The sequence below is a fragment of the Taudactylus pleione genome, unplaced genomic scaffold, assembly GCF_031769625.1.
Source record: "Taudactylus pleione unplaced genomic scaffold, aTauple2 ptg000378l, whole genome shotgun sequence".
In the NCBI taxonomy this organism is placed as follows: Eukaryota; Metazoa; Chordata; class Amphibia; order Anura; family Myobatrachidae; genus Taudactylus; species Taudactylus pleione.
The window spans coordinates 8,568,110-8,595,532 of record NW_028284779.1 but is presented as its reverse complement, the minus strand read 5'-3'; the positions used below and the strand labels follow the sequence as shown (position 1 = coordinate 8,595,532).

General features: G+C 48.0%; 1 protein-coding gene across 1 annotated transcript in view; it reads right to left on the bottom strand.

The window, feature by feature from the left end:
* Positions 1-2,210: 2,210 nt before the first annotated feature.
* Positions 2,211-27,423, bottom strand: part of CAPN11 (calpain 11) — a 77,582-nt gene continuing 52,369 nt past the window's right edge. Inside the window, exons 5-23 of the mRNA XM_088445376.1 lie at positions 27,011-27,129; positions 26,400-26,533; positions 15,825-15,993; positions 14,623-14,706; positions 14,420-14,505; positions 14,024-14,098; positions 13,081-13,241; positions 10,780-10,949; positions 10,602-10,613; positions 10,272-10,483; positions 10,009-10,048; positions 9,580-9,645; positions 9,443-9,500; positions 7,448-7,512; positions 6,888-6,956; positions 4,902-4,980; positions 4,649-4,762; positions 3,891-3,949; positions 2,211-2,801 (exon numbers count right to left, since the gene is read on the bottom strand). Coding sequence (XP_088301502.1) covers positions 2,775-2,801; positions 3,891-3,949; positions 4,649-4,762; positions 4,902-4,980; positions 6,888-6,956; positions 7,448-7,512; positions 9,443-9,500; positions 9,580-9,645; positions 10,009-10,048; positions 10,272-10,483; positions 10,602-10,613; positions 10,780-10,949; positions 13,081-13,241; positions 14,024-14,098; positions 14,420-14,505; positions 14,623-14,706; positions 15,825-15,993; positions 26,400-26,533; positions 27,011-27,129 — 1,799 coding nt within the window. The 3' untranslated portion in view covers positions 2,211-2,774. The remainder of the gene's footprint in view (positions 2,802-3,890; positions 3,950-4,648; positions 4,763-4,901; positions 4,981-6,887; positions 6,957-7,447; positions 7,513-9,442; positions 9,501-9,579; positions 9,646-10,008; positions 10,049-10,271; positions 10,484-10,601; positions 10,614-10,779; positions 10,950-13,080; positions 13,242-14,023; positions 14,099-14,419; positions 14,506-14,622; positions 14,707-15,824; positions 15,994-26,399; positions 26,534-27,010; positions 27,130-27,423) is intronic.

Below are 27,423 nucleotides of genomic sequence, written 5' to 3'. Positions count from 1 at the left end.
GACCCAGTGCATCCTGGGAGGCTGAAAGCTTAACTCTTTGGTGCCCTGCGACTGACGTCACACCTATACCCCAAGGTATCCTGTGGATACCCTATGGACCCTGAAGTAGAAATGAATATTTAACCCCATTTGCTTTATCTACTGCAAACTTTACCGGTGCTGATCCCACATGGTTGGTTGGTTTACAGATCTTCACAGGGATAGAAACTTTGTGGAGGGTGGGAGAACTCTCCAGTATAAACCAGTCACGTATCCAGGGGGGGGGCGATTGGAGCGATGGCCCCCCCTTAGCACAGTTTGTCCGACCTTTATCATCTCTCTCCTCTGCATCATTCAGACGAGAGAGATGATAAAGGCTGTGCTGTGATCGGAGCTCCAGTCTCCCAGTCAGGGGGATGTGTAAGTGACAGGCTGTCACCTGACCCGGGAGCCGGGGAGGAAGTGATCACAGCCGGCTCCTCACACCCTGTGATCAGCTGTGTGATCTAAACAGACCACACGCTGATCACTGCTACAAAAAAACAACTTACCTCTGTCCAGGGACTGAAGATCGAGGCTCCGGTGATGTCCTCCCTCCAGTCAGCTGGTCTCCTGGCTCCTGCACTGTGACCCTGGTCAGCTGCTGCATTAAACAGCTGACCGGGTCACATGCAGGATAGGAGAGCAGCTGGCCGAAGCCCGGAGGGAGAACATCACCGGAGCAGCGGAGGTAAGTGAAAATCGAGGGGGGTAGCCGCGAGGGGGGGGGGGGGGTCGGTGGGGGGGAGGGGGAGTTGCCGCAAGGGGGGAGGGGGTGGAATTAATCATTATTTACTCGCCCCCCCTAATACAACAGTCTAGATCCGCCCCTGGTATAAACATGATGTTTTGTTTATGAGACGTCATTTGGGTGAATTTCAACCCTCATTTTAGTACTTATTAATGAGCAGTTTTGCTCAGCAGCAGTGCTTAAAGTGGTCCTAGAGAAGTGGTGGAACTCACCCACCCTTGGCGCTTTTTCAATAAAGGGACAGCGCACGCCGAATAAAGGGCATGGTCTCAAAAGAAAAGGACGTGATCACACAATAGTATTCCCAATTCAAATTACGCCACACAGTAACACAATCCTATCCACATTACACCGCACATAGTGCCCCTGATTCACATTACACCACATAGAAGTGTCCCTTATTCATGTTATGACACACACTAGTGCCCCTTTTACACAATGCCCACAGTAGTGCCACTTATACACAATGCCCACAGTAGTAGTGCCCCTAATACACATGCCTACAGTAGTAGTGCCCCTATGCAATGCCTCCATAAATATAAAATATTCCCCTATATATATTTTCATGGACTTTGGTATATTTTTATTTCATTTATATGTACTCGATACCCTTTTATGTGTTATGGCAGCTTGTCATTTTTCCCATTTCTGTGAATTTAACATTTTATAAAATTTACTTGCACACAAAAAAAAAAAAAGAAAAATTGGATGATGCAGATAAATGGCCGCTTACAGTCTGATATTTTGTCCCATCAATTTCACTTCATAAAAATGGCGACAATCAAAATATTAAGCTTTAAAAACAGAGGGCCTGATTCACTACCGATCTCTATTGCGATCGCAGCCACGATTACGCACGCAGACCCTCTGCGAAAATACGCTAATGATTGCAAAGCCAGCATAGAGACGCCAACTACGCCTTTCACACATCTGTAAATACCTCGCAGACCTGCGTATTCATCGGTACCATCGAGTAACATCGGCCCCTCACGCACGATTACAACAGGCCTGACATTACTCAGAAGAAGTCGCAGTACACAAGCTGCATATGCCGTCGCAGTGGCTAATTTATGAACGCCCAGGAAACGGCGTTCAAACGGACAGACACGTCTGCGTTTCTACAACCACTCCCCTGTCACCACCCCCAAATGCTGACTTCCCGTCCCTCGATCTGCGGGGGCTTTGTATCTGCGTAGGTGATCGCAGTACGATTGCAATGCCAACTCACTCACGCGCACTGTGGTGCATGCACAGTACGCGCCATCGGCCAATCTGCGCACGCTGTTGCGATCCGTGATGAATCAGACTCGGAGGTAGGAGTCGTATCAGTCTCTCTGGGTCACATTTTCTAAGTCAGCAAATTTCGCTGTTCGTCACCCACTACTGGCGCAGTCCGTTCTGCCCTACAATGGTTACACTGACACAGAGGAATATGAATTTTTTTTTTATTAACATGCGGTCTGGCAATATCCCCAGCCAGAGAGACATTTCCATGTTCCCAAATGAAGAAACAGCCAGTCAGCCAAACACAAATCCCCCCCCAGCCGCTGTCATGTATTTAGCCCTTACAAGAAGAGCTACCTCTCTCAAATGAGAGAGGGTCTCTGGGGTCCTTAGGCTGCAGGGCCCATACTTCATACAATGATTTTTGGAGGGACGAAATTGCTAATAGAAAGGTTGGGAAGAAAGAGCCCCCGGAGGGGGAGGGGCAACACCGCCACAATGATTGTACTGAATATCTGTAAGGCACCGGAGAGCCTCTCTCACATGTAAGTAAGCAGTGCTCGGATTGGCTGGATCTCAGAGTTTGGCTAAAGTGCATCGGGGCATTGGGTAGAAAGTTTTCTCTTGTGCAGAGGCTTCTGGGAAATCTGTGGCCGGACCACAGCTCGTGACGTGATGCAGCATGTTTGTGTTCTAGTGATTAAATCCCTATAGGATGAGGTTAGCGAGAGCAGGTACAAAAAAGGGAGTGTCTGGAACCCAGGAGAAATCAGCAGGGAATCTATCCGCACATTGTCAGCGTCAACCACTGCAAAAGAGGAGACAGCAACAGGTTATCACTGCAACACACAACTAGCCGGTATCTACCCCAGGGACACGACCTTTCTGTAACTTCCTACATCACTACCAAGGGATCATTGTTACATTATATTATTACAGCACACTCAAGTCTGGAGATTCTTCCTTACGGTCATGTAAATGATCCACTTTGTATTGATAACACATTGCTACAGCTTTATATTCTATATATGTAATAACTGCGAGAAGCTCCATTCTCAGGGTTAGCAAATCTTAGACATCCACTAAACCTAACAAGCTACTTTCTATAGGATCCATATGGCTGATGATAATCAAAGGTTACATGCAGAAAGGTCTTAGGAACTGTCCATCAATGAGGACATTTAGAGGCGGCTGCAATTCACGGAAGCCTGCGGCCGTATGAAGACCAGACAGGGACTACTATTTTGTTATTAATCACGGGGGCCTGTACGATATTATACAATATTGGCCATGAATTAATCTGTATAGTGGACAGCTAGTTGCATAGACTGATGCCGCTGCCTGTACTTTGCTGCCCTCTGGTGCACATTCTGTATAATACCCTAACGCTCTACAATTTAAACCTTAAGAATTATTCGCAAAATGTGCGAGAGCCAGCGTGAGATAGAAAAAGAGAATTTGTCGGCAGATAAGAACAACTTGGCCCATCTAATCTGCCCCATTTGATAACTGATGACTGAGATAACATAAAATAGCTTACATATAGCTACATAGCACGGGTTAAATACCTCAAGTTCTGTCATTGACAACATGTTATTTATATATATTTTATGTGTGTATTTGGGAGTGTTTCAAGATGTCCTTTCATTCTGTAATGCATGTTTACATTTTATAAAGCCTACAACTTTGTTGACCTTCGATTGCATTGGAATATTAGGCAGACACTGGGCAAAAAGTACAATATTTCATCCTTGGCCCCAACTCCTGATGGATGAATCTGTCCTGCAGACATCAGCCATACCGTCTGCTTCCCCTCTGGACCACTGCAGGTTAGTTGATGCATATTATTTGGGTGACTCAGTGGTAAAGAACGTAACAGAGCAGCTCACATACTCACCTCTCCCAGTTTCATTTCTGCCGAGCCACTACCGTCGGGATCCATAGCCTTGAAAAATCCTGGGGGATAAACAGTGTGGTCAGTAAGAGATCAGATCCCACCGGGTTCGCGACTCGCTGACGATCACTTAATACAATGGCCGAGTATCACGTGTATTTTTAGGGTTCCTCCCATTATGCTGATACAGAGGTGTCCTTATACACTGTTCAGGTCACGGCAAATAGCCCCTCTCTACGCACAAGGTCCCAGGTGACTGTTGCGCCGAGCGTCTTTCTAGCTCAAAATGTGCATTTTATTCGCGATTACAACCGGAAGCGACAAAACGACTTTGCACTGATCAATTTGACGTGAGACATTTGTACATCTGTGTGCGAATAATTCAGAATCTGTGTAAGCAGCGCTACGATGCAGGGCCGCGGCTTTTACTCACGCCAAGTTCCGTTGCGCTTCATCTGCGACTTCATAGGTGGTTTAATACTAATTCCTGTGCGGTTAAAGTCCAGCGTCTCTAGTTTTGCTGCGTCTGCGATGCTGATAGGATGCAAAATTTTAAGGAAAAGGACGGTGTGCTACACCCCTGGGAGCGTCTCAGTCTCGCAGTGCATCCCACGCAGTAAGGCGTATAGACACTACGTGCATAAGAACACATCTGTAGCCGAGACCCAACTACCTCTACCATGTGCGATATCCGCAGATCAATCTAACACCTAGACTGACAGGCCCCAGCCAGAACAGAGGCCTGTACACGGGGGACTCACTGAACATCGCATCCAGCTTCACCAGACAGCACACAAAGTTGTCAAAGTCAACTCCCAGGTCGTCAGAGTAACGAGCCACCAGCACTTGCATGATCTTATTATTCAGCTTGAACCCTAAACAGAGGGAGAACGTTTATAGGTAACAATATATGGTCACATTACGGCCAAGCATCATCTATGAGAAGAACGTGTCAGGATTATAATTCTGTGCTGAAGGTAACGGCACAGACCCAGCGTCCCCCCCCCCACTCACCCGCACTTTCCAGGGCAAGACGCAGCTCATATGAGCTCATGGTTCCAGATTTGTCCAGGTCGTGCTGCCGGAACACCGTCTAACGGAGAGAGGGTGGAAGTGATATAACAATATACAAACTAATACATTCTATACTGTACCCTTGGGAGGAGAAACCGCTACACGAGGTCTCCAACAAATGCTGCAAGTTTTTAAGCTACATTTTTATTATTTTATATTTTTCAATCACATAAAAAATAATGATGGAGCCAAAATAATGTAAAAAAATAAATAACTGGATCAAACATGAAAAGACATTCGGGGGGGACTGAGAACAGAAGGAATAACAGCAGCTTATGTTCAGCAAACACAACAAACATGAAGTAAGAACAACTCATTTAAATACATTTACACAAAAGTAACTTTATATTTATTTTAAATGCGGCACTAAATTTCTGTTAACAGCTAGCTCCTCCGAGTCCCTTATATGCGGCCTGAACCATCAGTTAAACCAGGGGGTCTTTAGTGGAAACTGAGGGTCCCGTTTCACACTGCCACTGGAAGACAGTCACATTTCCACACACTGACCATGTATCAGTCTCTCTCATGTCTCATCCTGCCGCCTCGCCCTGGATGACCCAGCACTCTCTCAAATGAAACATGACCAAAGCGGAGCTAATTTTTTTAATCCCTTCTAGGGCCACCTCATCTCGCCCCATCTCTCTGTTGAGAATATCGCCCTCCTTGCTGTCCCCCAAGTCCACTGCCTGAGTGTCATTCACCCCACACATTCAATATTTCTCTCACTCCTGCTGTTTCCACCTCAACATATCTAGGATCAGGCCCTGATGCCACAAAGACTCTTCTATCTCCCGCCTCAACTACTGTAACCTCCGGGTACCCACCTCAATCTATCCTGAAGGCAGCGGCTAGTCTCATTTTCATCTCTTGCAGCTCTGTGTCGACACGCCCCCTCTGCAACCTGCTTCATTGGCTCCCATCTCCCTCAGAATCCAGTTCAAGCTCTTAACTCGCTCATATTAAATCACTTCACCTCCTCCTAAATCTCCAACCGTGTTTCTGTCCACTCCCCCTCCTGTCCCCTCTGCTCTTCCCGCAATTCCCACCTCTCAGCTTTCTTCCGCTCCAACCCCTTCCTCTGGAACTGGAAAGTCAGATTTTCTATCAGTCTCGCCAGCTTCAAACGTGCGCTCCAAACACATCTTTTCATCAGAGCCTACCATCCTTCCTTCCTTCTAGATCTACATCTTCCTCTCCTCACCGTCTATTCCAAATCACCTTCTAACTGTTCACCCCTTAGCATCTAAGCATTCAGACAGGGCCCTCCTCCTCTCACATGTGTGCCCCATAGCATTATATATGCCACCAGTGCTCCTTGTCTCCTAATCCCATTCAGCGACTCAGACACTGTATACTCGCCCTTACGTTGGGTACACGCTCATCAAGTGCTGAACTCCCTTTCGGTCACCTCCTACACTGGCCCATCAAGATACAGTGAGTCACCCTACCCTCGCCCCTTGTCCGTGTCCTACCTAGTCAGTCAGTTTATCACTCTGTGTTGTCCCTATGATAGGTCACCTTACATTTACTGTACCTGCGATAGGTCAGTTATGTATATTCCCTGTATGGAGTTAAGGACACTATGGGCTTGATCCAATTAGCGGGAGTCCCCTCGCGACACCAGTAAGTGCAATTATATGCCGCACTTATGGCAGCGCCAGGCTCAGATTTTTTCTTTGCAGCCTCGTATTGCTGCATACAAAAATGTGCAAGTCCGGTATCAGGCCGCAAGGGGGGCAAAATGTACGCCGTTGCCCAACTTCAAACCGAATTGGATTAAGACCAATGAGGTGCATTACAAATAGAAGATAATATCAACACTTTCCTGGATTTACACATTTCATGCAATTAATGTCTGTGGCCCCAATTTTAGGAATATACTCCTAAAAAAAAAAAAAGTGCCTTTTTATCCCCCATAGAACTTACCAGCCAATTCCGGATTTTGTTCCACAGAATCTGAAACTCCACAATGCCCAGCTTCCCGCTGCCATCTTTCTGTGAGCACCAGCGTTAAGGAGATTTTCTAATAAACAGGAAGGCAGAAGAATTGGGCCATAGGTTTGTGTAGACCTATTTGTGCCACAAGGGGATTAATGATCGCACTCCTACTTTATGTACATACATCTGTTATGGAAATTGGATTGTATGTGGGACTCAGGAAAACCTTCCACATGGAGTAAGTGATGATGATGATTCTGGGATACCATACCCTGCCATGTTATATAGAACATACTGGCCTCATACAGGTCTAATCCAATGTACCCTTCTACTGATATCATAAGATGTATGAGAGACCTACAGATTATGGCATCCGCTTTCAGGAGTCCCGTGTGTGGAAAGAAGGTTGCCCCACACAGCTTATTCTGGACAGGATATTTTAAACACCATCTAATTTGTAACCACCTAATTGCCCAAACCAGCAGGACCTAACCAAGAACCATTTATTATAGCCCTGACAACGCCTTATATTGGCTGACGTAGGATACATCCATCATGTTGACCATCTGCCGACACGACTCCATGCTGAAACCATCTGTCTTAATGTCTTTGTCTAGAGAGAGAGAGAAAAAAATAAAATAAAATAACATTCTTGATGAGATTTGACCTATACCAGTATTCTGATGGCCCCATAGATGTCCTCTCACATAGCTTATCCATGTTAGATGTCGGAAGGTGGTCAGATAATGATAAGGGTATAATAGGTCCTTCCTATTTGGAGATATAAATATTGGACAAAAGAAGGTACTATCCTGGTCACACTTTAAGTGTGTGTGTGCGCGCGTGAGTATGTGTGTCTGTATGTGTTTATGTGTATAAACAGGGCTTGACAAATTTTTCTAAAATCTAGGATCCAGGATGAAAGTGTGGAGCACAGCTCTGTGTGCTATGCAACTGTTATACACACTATACTAGTCCACAAAGTGGTCACAGTTGAATGGATACAGTAAAATGGAGGTCCCCTCACTGCTCTGCACAGCTCCCCTGCTCCACACCCCACACTCCAGTAATAACGGACCACATTTCACATAAGATAATAGTGCCAGAAAGTACAACAAAACCCCCCTCCCGTCGTGGTAACAACACTATCTCTCTGAAGCCGCTCCGCAATCCCTGGCTACGTATAGACCCTACGACCGGAAAGTTCTATGCAGCCGGAGATAGGAGACAGTAGACAGCCGGGACGTACAGGAGGATCAGCGTAGACTGGGACAGACAACAGGGATCAGAGCAGGCCAGGATGGGGAGGAGTGGTCAGTGCAGGCCGGAACAAACAGAGGTACAGCAGTCACTCCTGTGCATGACATGAACACTGCAATACTATAGGCACGAATCTCCACCGGAGCTAATGAGGATCTGCTTCCTCTCCCTCACTGCAAAATCTAGAAGCCAGGCAGCAAAATCTGGTAGCCATGGCGACCTGGCCCCCGGGATTTGTCGAGCCCTGATATACACCCATCAGCCGTGTGCTGCAAAAACGGCACTAATCCTACGAGACATGGACTCCAGAAGACCTCTGAAGGTGTCCTGTGGCATCTGGCAACAAAATGTTGGCATGCAGAACCTTTAAGTCCTGTAAGTTGCGAGGTGGGGCTTCCATGGCTCGGACTTGTTTTTCCAGCACATCCCACAGATGCTCAATCAGGTTGAGATCTGGGGAATTTGGAGGCCAAGTCAACACCTTGAACTCTTTGTCATGTTCCTCAAACCATTCATGAACAATGTTTGCAGTGAGGCAGGGCGCATTCTCCTGCTGAAAGAGGCCACTGCCATCCGGGAATACCGTTATCATGAAGGGGTGTACTTGGTCTGCAACAATGTTTAGTTAGGTGGTAGGCATCAAAGTAACATCCACATGAATGGCAGGATCCAAGGTTACCCAGCAGAACATTGCCCAGAGCATCATACTTCCTCTGCCACCTTGCCTTCTTCCCACAGTGCAGTCTGGTGCCATTGCTGCCCCAGGTACACAATGTACACGCACCCAGTCATCCACATTATGTAAAAGAAAAATTGACCAAACAGACCAGATCACCGTCTTCTACTGGCCCATGGTCTAGTACTGACGCTCACATGCCCATTGTAGGTGCTTTCAGTGGTGGACAGGGGTCAGCATGGGCACTCTGACCGGTCTATGGCTACGCAGCCCCAAGCTGTGATGCACTGTGCGTTCTGACAACTTTCTATCATAGCCAGCATCAACTTTTTCTGCAATTTGTGCTACTGTAGCTCTTCTGTGGGATAGGACCAGGCGGGCTAGCCTTCACTCTCCACACATATCAATGAGCCTTGGGTGTCCATGACCCTGTCACTGGCTCACCGATTGTCCTTCCTTGGACCACTTTTTTTAGGTACTAAACACTGCATATTGGGATCAACACATCAACTTCACTCGCTGCCTAATAGATCACACCCCTTGACAGGTGCCCTTATAACAGACTAATGTGTGTCCACCCAATTTCCCACAGGAATCACTGACTTACGTCTTGTCACCACTCTGTTGAGTATAGTTTTGAGCTCAAATACACTAATCTCCATATCCTGGAGGGAAGAAGAGAGACCAATGTCACCATAGAGTCCATAAAACCAGCGATACATAAACCCCTTCCTATCAACTCACGTCTCCCGCCAGCTGCCTGAACATGTTCCTGAAAGAGTCATCAACATCGTCCTCTGTTATGTCCTCCTGAGAAGAGATGGAACTGTTAGGACAAGTCAGCACTTCAGTAAATCTAGTCTACAAAATTAAGCAATCCCTGTATTGGCCAATAGATTCCTAATGGGAATGGGGAGGAGGTGAATCAGTCTTACACTAGCCTCTATTAATTAACTGTCTATAGTAGTGTAAAAAATCCTGCTACTATTGATGTAACCATCCCATGACCCCTATCCCCACTCCCGGTCCCAGTACCCATACATAATCCCCAATCTGCTGGTCCGGTATTCCCAGCTCAAGCATTCCAGATGTTCAAACACCTCTGCCCAGGTACTTCTAAACACTGCCACCTGTGGACCCAACCCAACGTCTCTGGCTGGAGTAGTTTCTCACCTGATCAGGAAGATCTGCTGATACCTCCTCATCCAGCTCCCTGTAGAAGAAAGTCATAGGTTAGGGACCAAGCTGCACCCCAAACCCTTGCTCACCAATACTAGAGATAGACTATACTTTTATATGCAATTCACACCCTTCTAATAGGCGTTAAAAATGTTTTTGTTACTTATCCTGACCCTAATCCAAAAGGCACAACGTCGGGTGTATTAATTACAGAGGGGAAAGAATGTTACCTCAGATAACCCTCCCCCAACACTCACTCAACGTCCGACTGTTTCTCTGTGAATACCCTCAATACAAAGTCCCCCTCTTTATTTGGTTCAAATGTGGATGGGACAATGAGATACTCTCCGGGAGGAAGGCGGATCTCGTTGCTCACTTCCCGCAGGTTGATGAAAGTTTCGGAGCGGGCACAAGACTGATGCCGTAAGAAGAAATCCTTCTTTAGATGGACGTTCTGGCAGCCTTTGAACTGCAACAGGAAGGAAAGAGCGTGAAACGCGTTGGGTCACTGTGGAAACATCTTCCTAGATATCTGTGTGAAATAGGGCATTCAGGAACCACAGATTACCCACGTACAACGTACTTACCTCATCAGGTACCTACAGGGAAGAAGAGAAAAAAAAAAACTGATTAGTGACATATCGGAACCGCTATTATATCTATAAATTGTAAATCTGAAGATATTTCCCTCTTGTAAATCACTAGAGCGATGCAGTAACATCTATAAAGGGCGAATTTCTCATTTGTATCCCAGCGCGGTCTCACCTCGTACACCGCAAAGCCGATTGTGTGCATGTCTCCTCCAACTTTACGTTCCCGCCTTCGGTTCTTCTGCATTAGGGCCACAAGGAAGCTGCAAGCCAGCTCGTTATCGTCTGGGTCATCGTCCTCCTCCAGGAGGGTGATCTTAAACTGAGGGTTAATCCAAAAAGTGGCTGAAACAAGAGGGGCAACATAGGTAACAAATGCAGCAATGTTTTTCTTTTTAAAAGCGCTGTCATTTAATACTTTAAGCTGTCCCATGTGATGGGATCAAATTGACTTATAAGGAAATAAATGTATATAACCATGCGTACAGAAAGGCTATCTGTATATTCAGCGCCACAACCATACGCCAGGTGATCAGCAGTGACCCAGCCCATGTAAAGCTTTATCATTATTCTCATTGTGTTCCATCAATATCTATTGTACCCAGATAAGGGTGGGGGGAGACACAACCTGCACCTCTCCACTACGGTAGAGAAGTCCCATTGGTTCCCAGCCAATGGGAAGACGGGGGAATTCCAGTTGTCCCTTAGAACGGAATAATGGATAGAAGGTCCCTTTAGTGCATGTGTACGGAGTAGGACTAAGAAGAAATGTAGCGTATACGGTATATACAGTAACTGAACGGTCTTCATTCTGAATGTATACAAGTCCCCTAATCAAGGTGAGAGCATTCAGATAATATCACTTAGGGACGGATTCTGAGCTGCACGCAGCAGCGCCCATTGGCGAGTTTGTGCAAACACCGCAGCCAACTCCATCCCTGATATACGCCCACGTGGCTAAATGTGCAAGGACTGAGACACCCACTTTTAGCATCCAGGAACGCTGTAATACAGATTGGAACGTCCTTATACTCCACCATCGGGTCGCACCATCCAAACTTACCGTCTTTCCCAATCGCAGCAGCACCTATTTACGTACACTCTGTGCAATGCAAGCGCTGCAGGACTTAAGAAATTTCCACTCATGCGCAGTTGCAAAAATAAAAAAAATTTAATTAAAAATGCTCAACTACGTGAACATCGGCCCAGCGTGCGGATTGTGGGTCTGATTCTGAGATGGACGCTAATGCGATCGCAGCTGCAAAAATATGCTAATGTTTAAAAGACCACCCGAGCATAAGGACGCCCACTGCTGCCTACTTACCTGCGTGCAATGTCACTTACCTGCGTAAATAACTGTAACATTGACACACAGCGAGCGGCCATCTTGCCCTTACGCCAGGTCCGACCAGTCGCAGACTTGGCAGCTCTCCTGCTGCGTAGGAGATCGCAATGGCTAATATATGCGCGCCCATATAACGGCATTTAAACCGACAAACACACCTGCATTTTTCTGACCCCCCTTTACCACCCCTAACTGCGGACAACCTGGCACTTTGCGATGGGATCCTCAGTGCGTCCGTAATTACAATGCGATTGCTGCGCACTCGCAATGTAACTTAGACGCATGCGCAATGGCAAATATTCGCTTGATTGTTTGAAAAACGCATTAGCGTCCATACCTGAATCAGCTCCTGTGTGCGGGCCTAGTGCTAAACTCCTAACCCTCCCCCCAACCCCGTTACTTACCGGCGTCGGAATTCCCTACGCCGGTAATGTAAGCATCGGCATCCCAACTGCCGGGATGCCAAACGCATCCATAACAAAGGAATAATCTCAACGTCCTTCACCTTGATTAGGTGAGTTGTATACATTAAATACAAAGAGCATTCAATTATATACAGTATGTACTATATACAGTATGGACTATATTTCTTCATTGTCATTCCCTGTACACCTGCACTAAGGAGAACTTCTATCCATCTTTCCAAGTAAGTAACCTGCCCTGTGCTAAGAACTCCCACTTCCATCTGCCCCTCATCTTCTATACTGCAGACAGAATTACTAGAGTTTCTTATCTAATAGGCCCTATGGTTCTCAAACTCGGTCCTCAGGACCCCACACAGGTCACATTTTCCAAGTCACCCAGCAGGTGCACAGGTGTATTCGTTACTCACTGACACATTTTGAAAGATTCACAGGTGAAGCTAATTGTGATTGTCAGGAGACCTGGAAAACATGTACTGTGTGGAGTCCTGAGGACCGAGTTTGAGAACCTGTGTATAGGGGATAGGGTGGGAGGGAGCAGAAGGGATCGCTATGGACCATTCAAGGCTGACCACTATGTGCAGATTCCCCATCTCTGACAGAAATGTGTTTATCCCAAAAAAAAACTATTTCACATTTTGCTTCTGACCCAAAACTAGAAACATTAATATGATCAGTGGGAATTGATGGATAACTCTGCTGCTCTCACCGGGGTTATTTCTGCAGCCCCCGGCAGTACTGCCCCTCCGCCAGGTCCCATCATACAGCGTTGTGTGCCACTTGCCGATATCATCCTTGCTGAGTGCGTCGGGCGTGAGATTACAGATCTCCAGCCGGTTGAACTGGCGCAGGAATTCCTGGAAAGACATCCTGAGATAAAGGAAAGTGAAGAGAATAAGTCAGATTTTTATATGAGAGTAGAAAAAAATCCAGGGATCAATGCGAAGGGATAATATGGAAATCCCAAGTAGATAACCAACAGACACCCTAACATGCGTCATGAACCTATTGTCTCAGCAGCCCGTGACATGCAACAATGTTTTGGTGGGACTCAACGGAACCTCCCGCAGGACCAACCACTTAGGTTGCCGGACACAAGAGTCCGAATCTCATAAGTTACGCACCGATAAGAGTGCGTCTGCCCCTCTCTCCTCTAATTGGCTGCACATGTCCGTCATCTGTGAAGAGAAGCAGAAAGAAGATCCTGCCTCTACAATGCAGAGCGACCAAGGAAAGAGGGTCAGTGTTGGAGTGAGGGGGTTCATATGGAAGGGATGTGAAGGGACAGGGAGGTGTACTAATTTATTGAGGAGTGTGGTTGCTCACTAATCATTGGGTGGGACATATTTTATTGGTGAGGATTATTTATTTTATGATGGGAGGGTAGAGAGCAGAACATTCTGCCAACTGTCCCGATTCTGGATGGGTAGTTCTGAACTTGGGTGACTGACCTGCTTAGTCAGAACTTTGGTCAGACTGCAAGGACAGTTAGGCGATGTGTTCTACATCACGCAGTCCTGCTTGTGGTGTTATAATGAGGGTGGCACTCCAGAAAAAGTTTTCAGTTGGAATGTTGACCATCTGGCACCCAAAGTGAAAAAACATTGCCCACCCCTGGGTTAACCTTTCATAATTCTTTCCGAACATCTCACCAGAATTCTCCGTCTTCCATCTTCAGCTGTAGGTCTTCACGCTCAGAAGGGTCAACTTCATTCCACTCAGAGGAGCTGGGGATTAATCAATGGATGGTCAACTGGTCATTTCTACACATCGCTGTCCATCAGCATCCACCTTCATCAGCTAATCCTGTCATCAGTTACATTCAAAAAGATCCTACCACTGAATTCTGGACACTTCCCAATCACTTCCCCATAGTAACAAGCAACTCTACTCTGAAGCAGTGACACATATAAGTATACGGTTATGGCCACGTTACTAGAACTCTTGACCCATAATAGTCCAGAATCCCATTTGCCCAAAGTTTACAGGCAGCCACTTTTAATAAATCCTCCACAGAACAGGGTCCACAGATAAAGATATATTCTCACTTATCACTCCAGGCTCCTGTCCATTCCACCTGCCCCCAAGGATTGCGAATACGAATGAGCTTCTCTGTTTGACCTCGGTAATTCACCTGTCAGAAATGAGGGGAGGGGATGAGAAGGGACTTCATGAATGATCAAACTGAAAGAACCAGGGTAGCAGTTCATTCATTTATCCAGTGCCCGAGAAAAGCCTGTGTTGCACCCACCTCTTTAAGACCAGTTACCGAATACGCATGGCCCTTCACAAGCTTCTTAAAGGTCACAGCTTCCATGTCAAAGGCACTTGTTATCTAAAAGCACAGACAAAAAAAATATTCACATCAGAGAGAGAATAGATCATGTGACTCTCAATTACAGCTCAATAGACATCCTACTACAGGTCAAGCCAATCCCAAAAAAGGCTCGAGACATTCCGTTAGAGCTCAAGAAACAGATCTTGGATGGCCAAAACGGACGATACCAATCAATCATCCGGCTCCATTGCATCTTGTTAGCACAATTGGAAGAGGACCAGACACACAGCATGGTAATTTTCAACCATACCCAATAAGGAAATGATTAATATTGGGAAATGTGGTCAGTTGTAGTGACACACGCTGTAATCTTGTCCATTCCCCTGTCCCATCATAGCACATGAGCGCCAACAGATCCCAACATGGCTGATGATGACAGAGGACAAGAACGCTATGTTACATACAACATCCCAATATGCTATGAGCGTTGCGTGTGCATCTGTGAATGCATCCCATGTCTTTTCATATTGCATAAACTTAGATTCTTTCTCCGTAGGCTAAGGGCTAAATTTAAGAAGTCCTTGTTGAGGCATATTCTTAGTGTGGTAAAGGCTGCAATAATGGCGCACTGGAGATTCCCCCCCCCCCCCTTCCAGCTCCCTACTAAATTCGACTTTTACATGAGTATGGATGAACTCATTATGTCTCCAGCCGCCAAGTACCAGGAGTATTGTGCGACTTGGGCCAGTTGGCTGGACTGTAACGATTCTGCTCACTATCGCTCCTTTTTTCTCTGTGGCACGATGAATTCTCCTGTCTGTGCAAGAGTTGCCACAACTGTTTTGCCTTGCATACTTTTATTTTCTCTTACGGTTGTTCTGCACTGGAAACCACCATAGATTGTTGCGGCTCATATGCTCAGGGAAGTCCCCCCTCCCGCATCCTTTCCCGCTTCTCACCTTTGTGTGTTGTGTTTTACCCTCTTTTCTTGTTTGACTATATGTACTGATCTGCTCTGTAGTCCTTGAAGTCACACGCTAAGAGTCATTGTTTTATGGTTACCAAGACGCCCTTTTACAATCAGCCTCTGTTTTCGGTACTTAAATAAAAAAAGATTGCAAAAATAAATAAAATAAAGATTATATTAGATTTAGTAGCCATTTAAAATGTAGTACATCAATTGAGCAGCCCAGGAGCGACCCTCGTTGTAGCGCCCGGCTGATGATTTTGTCAAGGTCTCGGGGGGCCTTTTTAAGGTCATACATTGTGGCGACGCCACCGGTGAAGTCCTCAAACCCTTCGGTAGTGCTGCCGCCGGAGAGCGCCTCGTAAGAGCCATTCAGTCTGGAGGAGAGAACCAGAGATACCATTATAATAAGTATATATAGTTCGTTATACCAGAGATAACATATCGATAAAGTAGATAAATACTTCTATGTACATATATACAGGGCCAGATTAAGGTTTGTGGGGGCTCTACGGTAACTAACTTGTGGGGGCCCCTACAAATAAAATATGAATATGATAGGCTGGTGATGTTTTTAAAAAGTATAATGCGTAAGTACTCCCAGTACCACAAATGTCTTGAACACACTGTAGTGGCCCCAAGTTCACATTATGCCATACAGGAGCCCCAGTTCACATATACCAAAGTGTTAAAGTAGCTCTGTGTGTGGGGGCCCCTGGGCAATCATCCCGGCTGCCCTGTTAATGCGGCATTGCATACATACCGCTATAGTACACCTCCGTTATGTATATTTACATCACATCATCTATCCACAACAGCCTTCTAACCAAATTTGATCAAATAACAAGAGATATGGTAAGAACTTACCTTTGTTATCTCTGTTTCTACGAAGTCCATACGGTCCACAGGGTTGACCTTGGGGTATAGCTGGATCTGGATCCACGGGCACCACGCAGTTAAAGCTTTGCTGCTCCCAGGATGCACTTGGGTCCGTCCTCCTCTATACCCCGCCCCGGCCACAGGCACCTCAGTTGGTAAGCAGCTAAGGCCGGAGGAGGAGACTAAACAGAGAGAAGGAAGACTGGAACACACAAGAAACCATACTCACAGAAATGGGAGACGGAAAACCGGTGACCAGCCACACAGCCCATTTGAAGCCAGGTGCGTCAGGGCGGGCGCCCTGTGGACCCTATGGACTTCGTAGAAACAGAGATAACAAAGGTAAGTTCTTACCATATCTCTTGTTTTCTACTTCAGGGTCCATAGGGGGTCCACAGGGTTGACCTTGGGGATGTCCCAAAGCAGTTCAACTAAGGGCGGGGACGCTCCTGTGCTGAAAGGAGTACCCGGCGCCCAAAGGATGCATCCTGAGAGGCGAAGGTGTCAAACGCATAAAACCTCAAAAACGTCTGAATTGAAGACCAAGTAGCCGCCTTACACAGCTGAACAGCGGAGGCGCCACGTCTAGCAGCCCAAGAGGGACCCACAGAACGAGTGGAATGAGCCTTAACAGAGGCTGGCACAGGTAAACCCTCCTGCGCATAAGCATCACAAATAACTGAACGAAGCCAACGGGCTAACGTTTGCTTGTTGGCAGGCCAACCCCTCTTGTGAAAACCGAAGAGGACAAACAAAGAATCCGACTTCCTAACCGAAGCAGTCCGGTCCACATAGATTCTAAGTGCCCGGACCACATCCAAGGAAGCCTCACCAGCAGCAAGATCAGGTGACTGAAAAGCTGGCACAACAAGTTCCTGATTAATGTGGAACTTTGAAACCACTTTGGGCAAAAACTCAGGACGCGTGCGGAGCACTGCCCTGTCCTGGTGAAAAATCAGAAAAGGAGGGCGACAGGAAAGCGCCCCCAATTCTGAAACCCTCCTGGCCGAAGCAATTGCCAGGAGAAAAATGGTCTTAAACGTCAGCCACTTGAGCTCCACCGACTCAAGCGGCTCAAAAGGAGGACCCTGCAAGACCCTCAGTACCACCGTCAAGTCCCACGGAGCCACCGGAGGCACGAAGGGAGGCTGGATCCTGAGAACACCTTGGAAAAAGGTGTAAACATCTGGCAGTGTAGCAATCCGTCGCTGAAACCACACGGACAAAGCAGACACATGAACCTTCAGAGAGGCCAGGCGTAAGCCGAGGTCCAAACCCGATTGAAGAAATTCCAAGATTCTGGAAACCCGGAACACCTGCGGATCATAGTTTCTGGATTCACACCACTGAAAATAAGTGCGCCACACCCTGTGGTAAATCCGCGCTGAAGCAGGCTTGCGTGCCCTAAGCATGGTACCAATCACTGAACTGGAGAAACCCCTAGACCTCAAGACGGCTGTCTCAAGAGCCACGCCATCAAAGACAGCCGACCCAGATCCGGGTAAAGGCAGGGCCCCTGAGACAACAGGTCCCGAAGCTGAGGAAGAAGGTACGGAGCGTCGATGGAGAGGCACCTCAGATCGGAGTACCAAGGACGTCTGGGCCACGCCGGAGCCACCAGCACGAGCGTGCCGCCGTCCTGCTTGAATTTCCGCAGAACCCGAGGAAGTAAGGATATCGGAGGAAACAGATACGCCAGGTGAAACGTCCATTTCACCGACAGAGCGTCTACCAGACAGGCGCCTGCGTCTCTTGTCCTTGACCCGTAAACGGGCAACTTGTGATTGTGACGGGAGGCCATCAAGTCCAGCTCCGGCAGCCCCCACCTGTCCACGAGTAGCTGAAACACCTCTGGGTGAAGCGACCATTCCCCGGGATGCACATCGTGACGGCTGAGGAAGTCCGCCTCCCAATTGAGGACTCCGGGAATGAAGACTGCCGAGATCGCTGGAACGTGACACTCCGCCCAAGCAAGAATGCGAGACACCTCCGACATTGCTGCCCGACTGCGAGTTCCCCCTTGGTGGTTGATGTACGCCACCGTGGTGGCGTTGTCGGACTGCACCTGAACCGCCCTTCCGTGAAGAGCGGGGCCGGACGACTGCAGGGCCCTGTACACAGCCCGCAGTTCCAGGATGTTGATGGGGAGAAGTGCTTCTTCCGCGGACCAACGACCCTGAAGCGATAATGAGCCGGTCACTGCCCCCCAACCCCGAAGACTGGCATCCGTCGTGAGCAGGACCCAGTCCGGGATCCAAAAGGGGCGCCCCTCGACCAGATGCGCCGTCTGAAGCCACCAAGCCAAAGACTGCCGAACCTCCGCGGACAACACCAGCATCTGAGAGCGGATCCAGTGAGGTAACCCGTTCCATTCCGATAGAATCAGCCCCTGCAGGGGCCGGGAATGGAACTGGGCAAATTCCACCATGTCGAATGTCGACACCATGGACCCCAGAACTCTCATAGCTGAATGGACCGACAGGCGGCAACTGCTCAGGCAACTGTGTATCCGCAGCTGCAGGGAGGAGACCTTCTCTGGAGTCAGGAAAATCCGCTGCTGACGAGAATCCAGCAGGGCTCCCAAATGAGCCATCCGCTGTGATGGAATCAGGGAGGACTTCTTCCAGTTTATCAACCACCCGTGTGCTTGAAGACAAGCAATGGTCAGGTGGAGATGTCGAAGAAGCACCTCCAGGGAGCTCGCCAGCAGCAGAAGATCGTCCAGGTACGGCAACAGACGTAGACCCTGACCCCGAAGGTGGGCAGCCATAACCGCCATCACCTTGGTGAACACCCTCGGAGCCGTGGAAAGGCCAAAAGGCAACGCCCGAAATTGGTAGTGATGGTTCAGGATAGCAAACCTCAGATACCGCTGATGTGCCAGTGCTATGGGCACATGGAGATAGGCGTCCTGGATATCGAGGGAGACCATATAATCCCCGGGTTCCATTGCCAGAATGATGGAACGTAACGTTTCCATCCTGAACCTGGGAACTCTGAGGTATCTGTTCAGAGACTTCAAATTCAAGATAGGGCGATGAGAACCATTGGGTTTCTGTACCAGAAACAGAGTAGAATAGTACCCCGTCCCGCGCTGAGACTGCGGAACGGGAACAATGACCCCTGCTTGTAGCAAGGATTCTATAGCTACCTGAATCTGACCAGCTTTGGTCTTGTCCAGAGAAGGACTCGTACAGAAAAACTGGTGGGGCGGCCTGAACCGAAAAGACAGGGCGTACCCCTGAGAGACTACTTCTCGAACCCAGGCATCCGTGGTGGTATTGTGCCAACACTGGGCGAATTGGAGAAGTCGGCCTCCCACTCTGGGGTCCCCCAGAGAGAGGCCCGTCCCATCAGGCAGCAGGCTTATCCTCCTGCTTGGAAGAAGGGCGCCGAGCACTCCATGCCTGCTTCTTGGGCTTGGGTGCGGCCTTGGTCGCCGAATGTCTCGGGAAGGACTGGCCCTTGGCCTTACCCTGAACCCGAAAGGACCGAAAGGCAGAGCTCCTCACTTTAGCCGGCGCAGAGGCCGAAGGGAGAAAAGCCGACTTGGACTTAGCCAAAGTATCCACTATTCTGTCCAAATCCGGACCAAATAGTAAATCACCATTAAAAGGCAAGGCCTCCAGACCCTTTTTTGAATCTGCATCAGCCCTCCAGGACCTCAGCCACAGGGAGCGCCGAGCAGACACCGCTGCAGCCGACACCCTAGAAGTGAGCAGGCTGGCATCCAAAGACGCTTCCCCAATATAGGAAGCTGCATCCCGCATCTGTCCCACTAACGCTCTCTGGATATCCGGAGCCTCATCAGGAAAGGTATCCTCCAAGGCATTGGCCCATGCCTCAATGGCTTTAGCCACCCAGGAGATAGCCATGGACGGGCGAGCCACCGCCCCGGAAAGAGAATAAATGGACTTTAAACAAGTCTCCACCTTCCTGTCCGTGGGATCCTTCAAAGAGGAGATAGACGGCAATGGCAGCGTCGCGCTTTTGATCAAGCGGGTAACGTGGGAATCCACCGCCGGCGGAGTTTCCCATTTCCTGCAATGAGCTTCAGGAAAAGGATAGTTCGCCGCCAACCTCTTCTGTGGATGGAACCTCTTACTAGGTAATTGCCAGGCCGCCGCCATATGATCCGATAATTGATCAGACAGGGGGAACACAGTTGAGGTCACCTTGGCCTTTTTAAAATTAGGAAACTTCGACCTAGGAGCCGGCGCATCATCCTCAACATGTAGGATAGCCCGCACCGCCCTAACTAAGGCTGGAACATTAATGGAGGACTTAGCTTCCACCTCCTGCCCCATGACATCAGAGTCAGAGTCCTCATGGATTTCTCCATCATCTGAGGACACTTCCGAGTCCGACAACTGCGCAGCTAGTGAACTCACAACCGGACGTTTAGACACCCTTGGTGGCACATCACCTTGCAACATGGACTGAAACGCCGAGGATGAAGCCGCCAGACTCTGTACGGAGCTGGATAGAACATCCACCCAAGGCGGAGGAGCCGTCGGAGCAAAACTCTGCAAAGGCACTACAGACTGACGCGTCCCTGGGGAAGACTGCACATACACAGGCAGTCCCGAGTAAGGACCCACAGTCTGGGCCCCGGGGGAAGACCGCAACATTTGTGGAACCCTCGGGGAATGGGGGATGGTGGGCTGCGGTAACGCCCTAGAAGGGACCGCTGATGGGACCGATAACCGGTCCGCAATAGACGCCAGCACCTGTGAAAACATCGCCCAAGGAGGGTCCTGTGATACAGGGGGGTTGGAGGGGCCCGGTACCAGCTGGCACCGCCCGCACAGACCATCCTGAGATAAGTCCTCCCCATCAACTCCAGCAGCACAGCGTCTGCAGGAAAATAGCACAGGAGCCACAGAGCGCTCAGTCTCCTCATCAGACATGATACCGTAAATCACAAGAAATAGGTATCACCAGAGGAATTACGGTTTTAACACCCGCGCACTCACCAGTATGCGACACAACAGCCCAGATATGGTACTGTGTAGCACACAACAGTATGTGACTGACCCCACAAATACGTGTTTTATATAAGTGAGGGTCTCAGAAAAACGCCCTTCCCCCACACACCTGCCGGGCCGTAGGAGAAGGAAAGGGATAGTTATAAGCTGACAGTAAGGAGAATAAGTCACAGACAGGCAGCACTAGCAATAGTCACATACAATGCAGAAAAGTTAATACTCACTGCACCTTCCGCTACAATCAACCGCCCAGATTCAGTGTCTGGGAGGGCTATAGCGCTGTGTACACTGTCCTTTTGCAGGGGAGAGGTACACAGGGGGACCGGTCCACTTGATACCGCCTGGGAGTCTGCGATGTGCCAGTAAAGATGGCCGCCGGAGACCTCAGAGGAGGAGTGGCCGAGAGATAAGAGCAGCTCAGCGACGCCAGACTCCTAGTTGAAAGGCGCGCTGAGCTGAGGGGAGGAGCCACTAGACAGGGAAGGCTGCCTCCCCTGGCTAGCAATTAACCCCCGGGTTGCCGGTCCCGCTACCAGCCTGATACCCTGGTGGTCTAGCGTACACGCGGGGTATTCCTCAATTGAGGGGGAGCCCGCCGCCGCCGCTAGCGCCTCCGGTCTGTCCCCAGAGACCGGAGGCTCCTGACTGCATTGAAGTATCCGCGGCCCGCCGCACGCGGCGACCCGCGGCTTACCTGATCCCCGTCGCGTCCGGCAGCAGTCAAGGGAGTCCCCAGAGCCCGGCTAGTACAGGCTCTGGGGTCCCGCCGCGATCCCCAGAGCTGTACTGGCGTCGCGGCGCCAGCGGGGAGAAGGAGCGGCAGCGTGGACGTCCTAAAGGACAGTCTGATGCTGCCGCTCTAACAGTGTAAAAAAAGTAGAAAAAAATAAAAAATTTCTCTTTTAAAATAAAGCTTAGGCCACTGCGACAGGGTGACCCGACTCCGGCCGGGCACCAACTAAAACTGAGGTGCCTGTGGCCGGGGCGGGGTATAGAGGAGGACGGACCCAAGTGCATCCTGGGAGCAGCAAAGCTTTAACTGCGTGGTGCCCGTGGATCCAGATCCAGCTATACCCCAAGGTCAACCCTGTGGACCCCCTATGGACCCTGAAGTAGAAACCTTGGTTACAACCGCTCTGGTGTTTTGTTTTACACCTGAAGGTGTAAATTTTATGGATATTGGCAAAAACTTGTCATGTAATAGTGAGCGGTTCTTGTGCTCCTAATTTTTATGTCATTTATACGGATTTACAGGCTATTTATAAAAAACCTCACACTTCGTAAATGGTTGCAGGGATCTGACAAAATGTTACCAACGCAGCGCCCAATATTAGATGAATTTGTGCAACAGGCTGTTGGAAAAGGAAGTATCCCGACACATGTGTAAGTAAATGACAGAGCACTGGGGTATAAAAATGTGCTTTCAAATCTGTATTTCAATAAATGTACCTTTGGCATTGCAGCCTGTCAGCGGACAAGGACCTTGACTAGGGATATGCTGTTGGCATGTATTTAAAAAAAATATATACATATTTTTTTAAATAACACACTTATTTTGTTCCTGGTGGTCTAGTGGGGATCTGGGGTATCCTTATGGTGGCTTCTGTCCACTGACTGCGGGGACTAGAGCTCTGCACTACTAAGAGGAGTATCCACCATCCTGTAGGTATAGTGAGGGGCTGCTCCTAGCCGGCAACTACAGTCAGTCAGCTGCTGGAGGGTCTTACTACTGTGCCTCCTGAGTGTGAATGAACTCAGCAGGTACAAAGAAAGCTGGAAGTCCCAACCAGCCTTCACTAGCGGTATTCAGGGGACCATTGTCACAGGACCAGCCACTCTCTGGAAGGTTTTTTGTGGGTGATTAAATAGAAGAACTCTCCTACCCAGACTGAAAATGTGTGTGTGGCCGAACCTGGTCCTGATAGGTCACTGCTCCTGTGCAATTCCATTCTATCAGTAATTGCATTTTTGGAATTCTTCCTACTGGAACCTCTTACTTCTAGGTATGTGTGTGGTCACTCTGTTGCAGCACCTCCAAATAGTGACGCATAATTCCCCACTAGAAGCTTAATCAGGCAAACTGGGCTCAAATCAAATCGCTTATCTGGGGGGTCACAGGATACAGGCAGATGCAGACATCAGGAAACAAATCAATGTTTATTATCTCCCTCCAACAGAAAATATTCCCAATTAAAGGTACTAGGAAAATTAGATGTACTTGGAAGTTCAGATATATATTCTGAGCTCACGAAATATCTTTTCATACAAAGTTCAACACACGCATGTTGGCAGCAGGTAAACCAGACCACTGACTATTTAAACCAGTTAAGATTAGTTGCCAGATCTTGCATGCAAATCAATACATTTGTACACCTATCCACCGTTATAACCTTACATCGGGAAGAAATGCATTCCAAAACTGAATATAAACTCAATTGGCAGCAATCGGAAAATATTCAAAGAATTAACTTGATTGACAAAGTAGAATACCCATAATGGAGCATAACCCCCTGCGGTGCATCTAGTTTAAGATTCTACAATTAATCCAACTATTTATTTTGAGTCAAACCATAATATGATTATCAAACTACATGCCACAAGCAGCAAAGCCTTAATAAATGAAATATATTAAAAATAAATTTCTACAAACTACGCAGATTACTAGAACTTGACCCCGTTGAGTGTTGGATATGAATTATTCCGGCAAATATAACATTATTGAAGGTGTTTAATGATACTTTGTATAACAATAGCTATATAGTCAGTCCATGTTAGATGCATAGTGCCAATATTTCCCCTCTATATTGCAACAGCGCAGGAACTATTTCTGTGCCGTAGTGGCCAATTTAGCCACGTGGATCGGGTCCCCGCCCATAGCCTGTGAGGGGAATGGGCTGTTGCAAGGTTGTTCTCTATTATGTTCTGACAACTTACCAAGTGTAAAAGAGAGGTCCAGCATCACTCATAAAATGATAGACAAAGACCAAGGGTGGATTGTAACAGGGTACGAATTTGTAAAATTGCAGATTTTTTTAGCATTTTTTTTTTTATATATAGGAATGTAAAAAATCAGTAATTGGGGCATTAATTTACAATCAAGTGCAATTTTATGGTTGAAACATACAGGTAAAATAGGGGTCACAAACGTTGCGCTGTCACCTGGTTATTTTAGGTTGGACGTGTTTCACAACACTCATGGCTCAAAATAAACAGGAAGAATGCAGCGGTATACTGGATATGCCAGACACTGACATCACACGGATGACCAGGACTGGCATGTTATATGTAATTGAGTGTAAAAAAATTAAAAAGTCCAAGTAAGTAAGTAAAAGAGCTGACATATTTCCCCCTTCCCCAAGGTGGCCCGGGCTGGTTACAGCTACTATGGGGGAACAAATAGCGCGGGGTCATCAGAATGCGTAACAAAATGAAATATTGCACGTGAGCATCAGACTTGCTTCTAATTGTAACTTAACTTAAGCATTTCATATCTATAACTCAGGGATGTTACCTGCTTGTGAGCAGTTTGTTGAGCAATAAACCGTCCCAATAAACGACTGACCCGAGTCAACCGGAACGGGGCGGAACTGCGTTCTTTCACTTCTACTTGGAGACGGAACCAGTTCCGCCTCCTCCGACCCACCTCAGCCAATCGCCGCAGGGAGGCTCCATTTGCCGGGCGCCCGCTGAGAATTTGTTACCAGTGGGCGCCTGGCTACCTCCCCGCAGCGCCAGCAGCAGCCGAAGGCTGGAGCTCACTCCTGAGCTCCAGATTCCGCCTCCCGCAGTGTGCAGTGCACTATGGGAGAGACCTCATGACGTCTCTCCCATAGCTCAGAGGAGCAGCCAGGCGGACTGAAGTCAGCAGACGCAGGAGCGGGGCTTCAGGTAAGTATTGTTGTTGGGTTTTTTTGTTTGTTTAAATGGCTTCTCTATAGGGGGCATTACTTCTGGGGGAATTACTAATGGGGGGCATTACTCCTGGGGGCACCACCACTGTGGGCACTGCATAATAGGCACTACCACTACTGGGGGCACTGCATAAGGGGCACCACTACTGGGGTCACTGAATAAGGGACACTACCACTACTATGGGCACTGCATAAGGGGCACTGCAAAATTGGCACTACCACTACTGGGGTCACTGCATAAGGGGCACTACCACTACTGGAGGCAATGCAAAAGGGGCACTACCACTACTGGAGGCAATGCAAAAGGGGCACTACCACTACTGGAGGCAATGCATAAGGGGCACTACCACTACTGGAGGCAATGCATAAGGGGCACTACCACTACTCGGGCCACTGCATAAGGGGCATTACAACTACTGAGGGCACTGCATAAGGGGCATTACCACTACTGAGGGCACTACATAAGAGGCATTACCACTACTGAGGGCACTGCATAAGGGGGCACTACTGCTGTGGGCATTATGTGTATTAGGAGCACTACTACTGTGGGCATTATGTGTATTAGGGGTACGAATGTGGGCATTGTGTAAAAGGGGCACTGCTGTGTCTTAAGAATGAATAAGGGACACTACTATGTGGTGTAATGTGAATCAAGATTGTACTACTGTGTGGCGTAATTTGAATTGGGAATACTATTGTGTGACCACACCACTTTCTTTTGAGACCACACCCCTTTTTTACGGCGCACACTGTCCCTTTTTTTTTTTTTTCTTTAAGCGCTGAGGGGGGTTGGTGAGTTCCACCACTTTTTTAGGACCTCTTTAAGCACTGGACCTGACCAAATATACAAGTGTGTGTCTCAAGTCAATACCAAACAGATATTTTGTTTTTCTATAGACAAGAGGGTTTCACATAACCAAGAAGAACTCATCTAACCCATGTAAATCCCACCGGTTGGTCTGCTCAATGTAACTTTGTGTCTGGTGTGGCGGGACGCATACTCACTTGGCATACGCCTTCTCCAGCAGGGCGCTCCAGAACTCCGAACACTCGGCGGAGTGGACAAAAACCAATTCTCCATCCTTCACCGGCAGACGGTCATCTATTACCACGTCCACCCACTCTCCAAACTGCCAGATCTAGAGATGGGGTAACAAGGGGTGCGCAGAGGTGAGGGACCAGACCAAAAGGAACTCTCATCCATAAGAAGGTTGGGGGTGGAGGTCATTTTCTATATTGTATAACTATAACCCATGTCCTCCCTATAGTGACTGTACTGGTAGTCCTGTGACCTCTGTTGAGTCTTCTGTTATTGGGTGCCTATCAATGGCATAATTATATACATACACACATAAATACATTCACCTATACACATGTAACTGACAGAACTACAGAGAAAATACATTTACAGATGTTCTAAAAATATCCCATCGGTCAGGATGAGCAATAAATGAAGCCATCACTTCTGCATTATATTGACATAGAATCTAGAAAACCTCCGCTCTAGTCACCAACCTTCTCCATTCCCATCTAATGTGCCCCCTCCCCACCACTACGACCACAGCAGCAGACTTTGCTATTATAATAACGCTTCTTCTCCCGACGCCCCGTCATACCTGGAAATGGAAAATTCCAGCATAATCCTCCTGGAAGCTCTGTCCGTGGGGGACGACGCGGTGTAAGAGATCCTCATTCAGCGTCAGGGAACCGATCGCAGCCAGAAGCCAGCAGTCACCTTTATATGAATATAAGAAGGGGCATAACTACCAGTGGCATCCACGTTATATTATGTACCCATTGTAGAAATAGGTCATACAATTAGATGCAGGCAGTCTGAACATGACTTGTGATTTTATCCATTAACGTGCACAGCGCATGTCATTAGCGTGTGCACCCAGGGAATTCTAGAGATGCTCTGTGCCGAATACGCAGGGTCTAGCACTATACCCCCATGTATCACAGTGTACCCCCAATCTGCCCCATGTCATGTCTCACCCAGTTATCCCCCATCAATCCAACTCCTTACCAC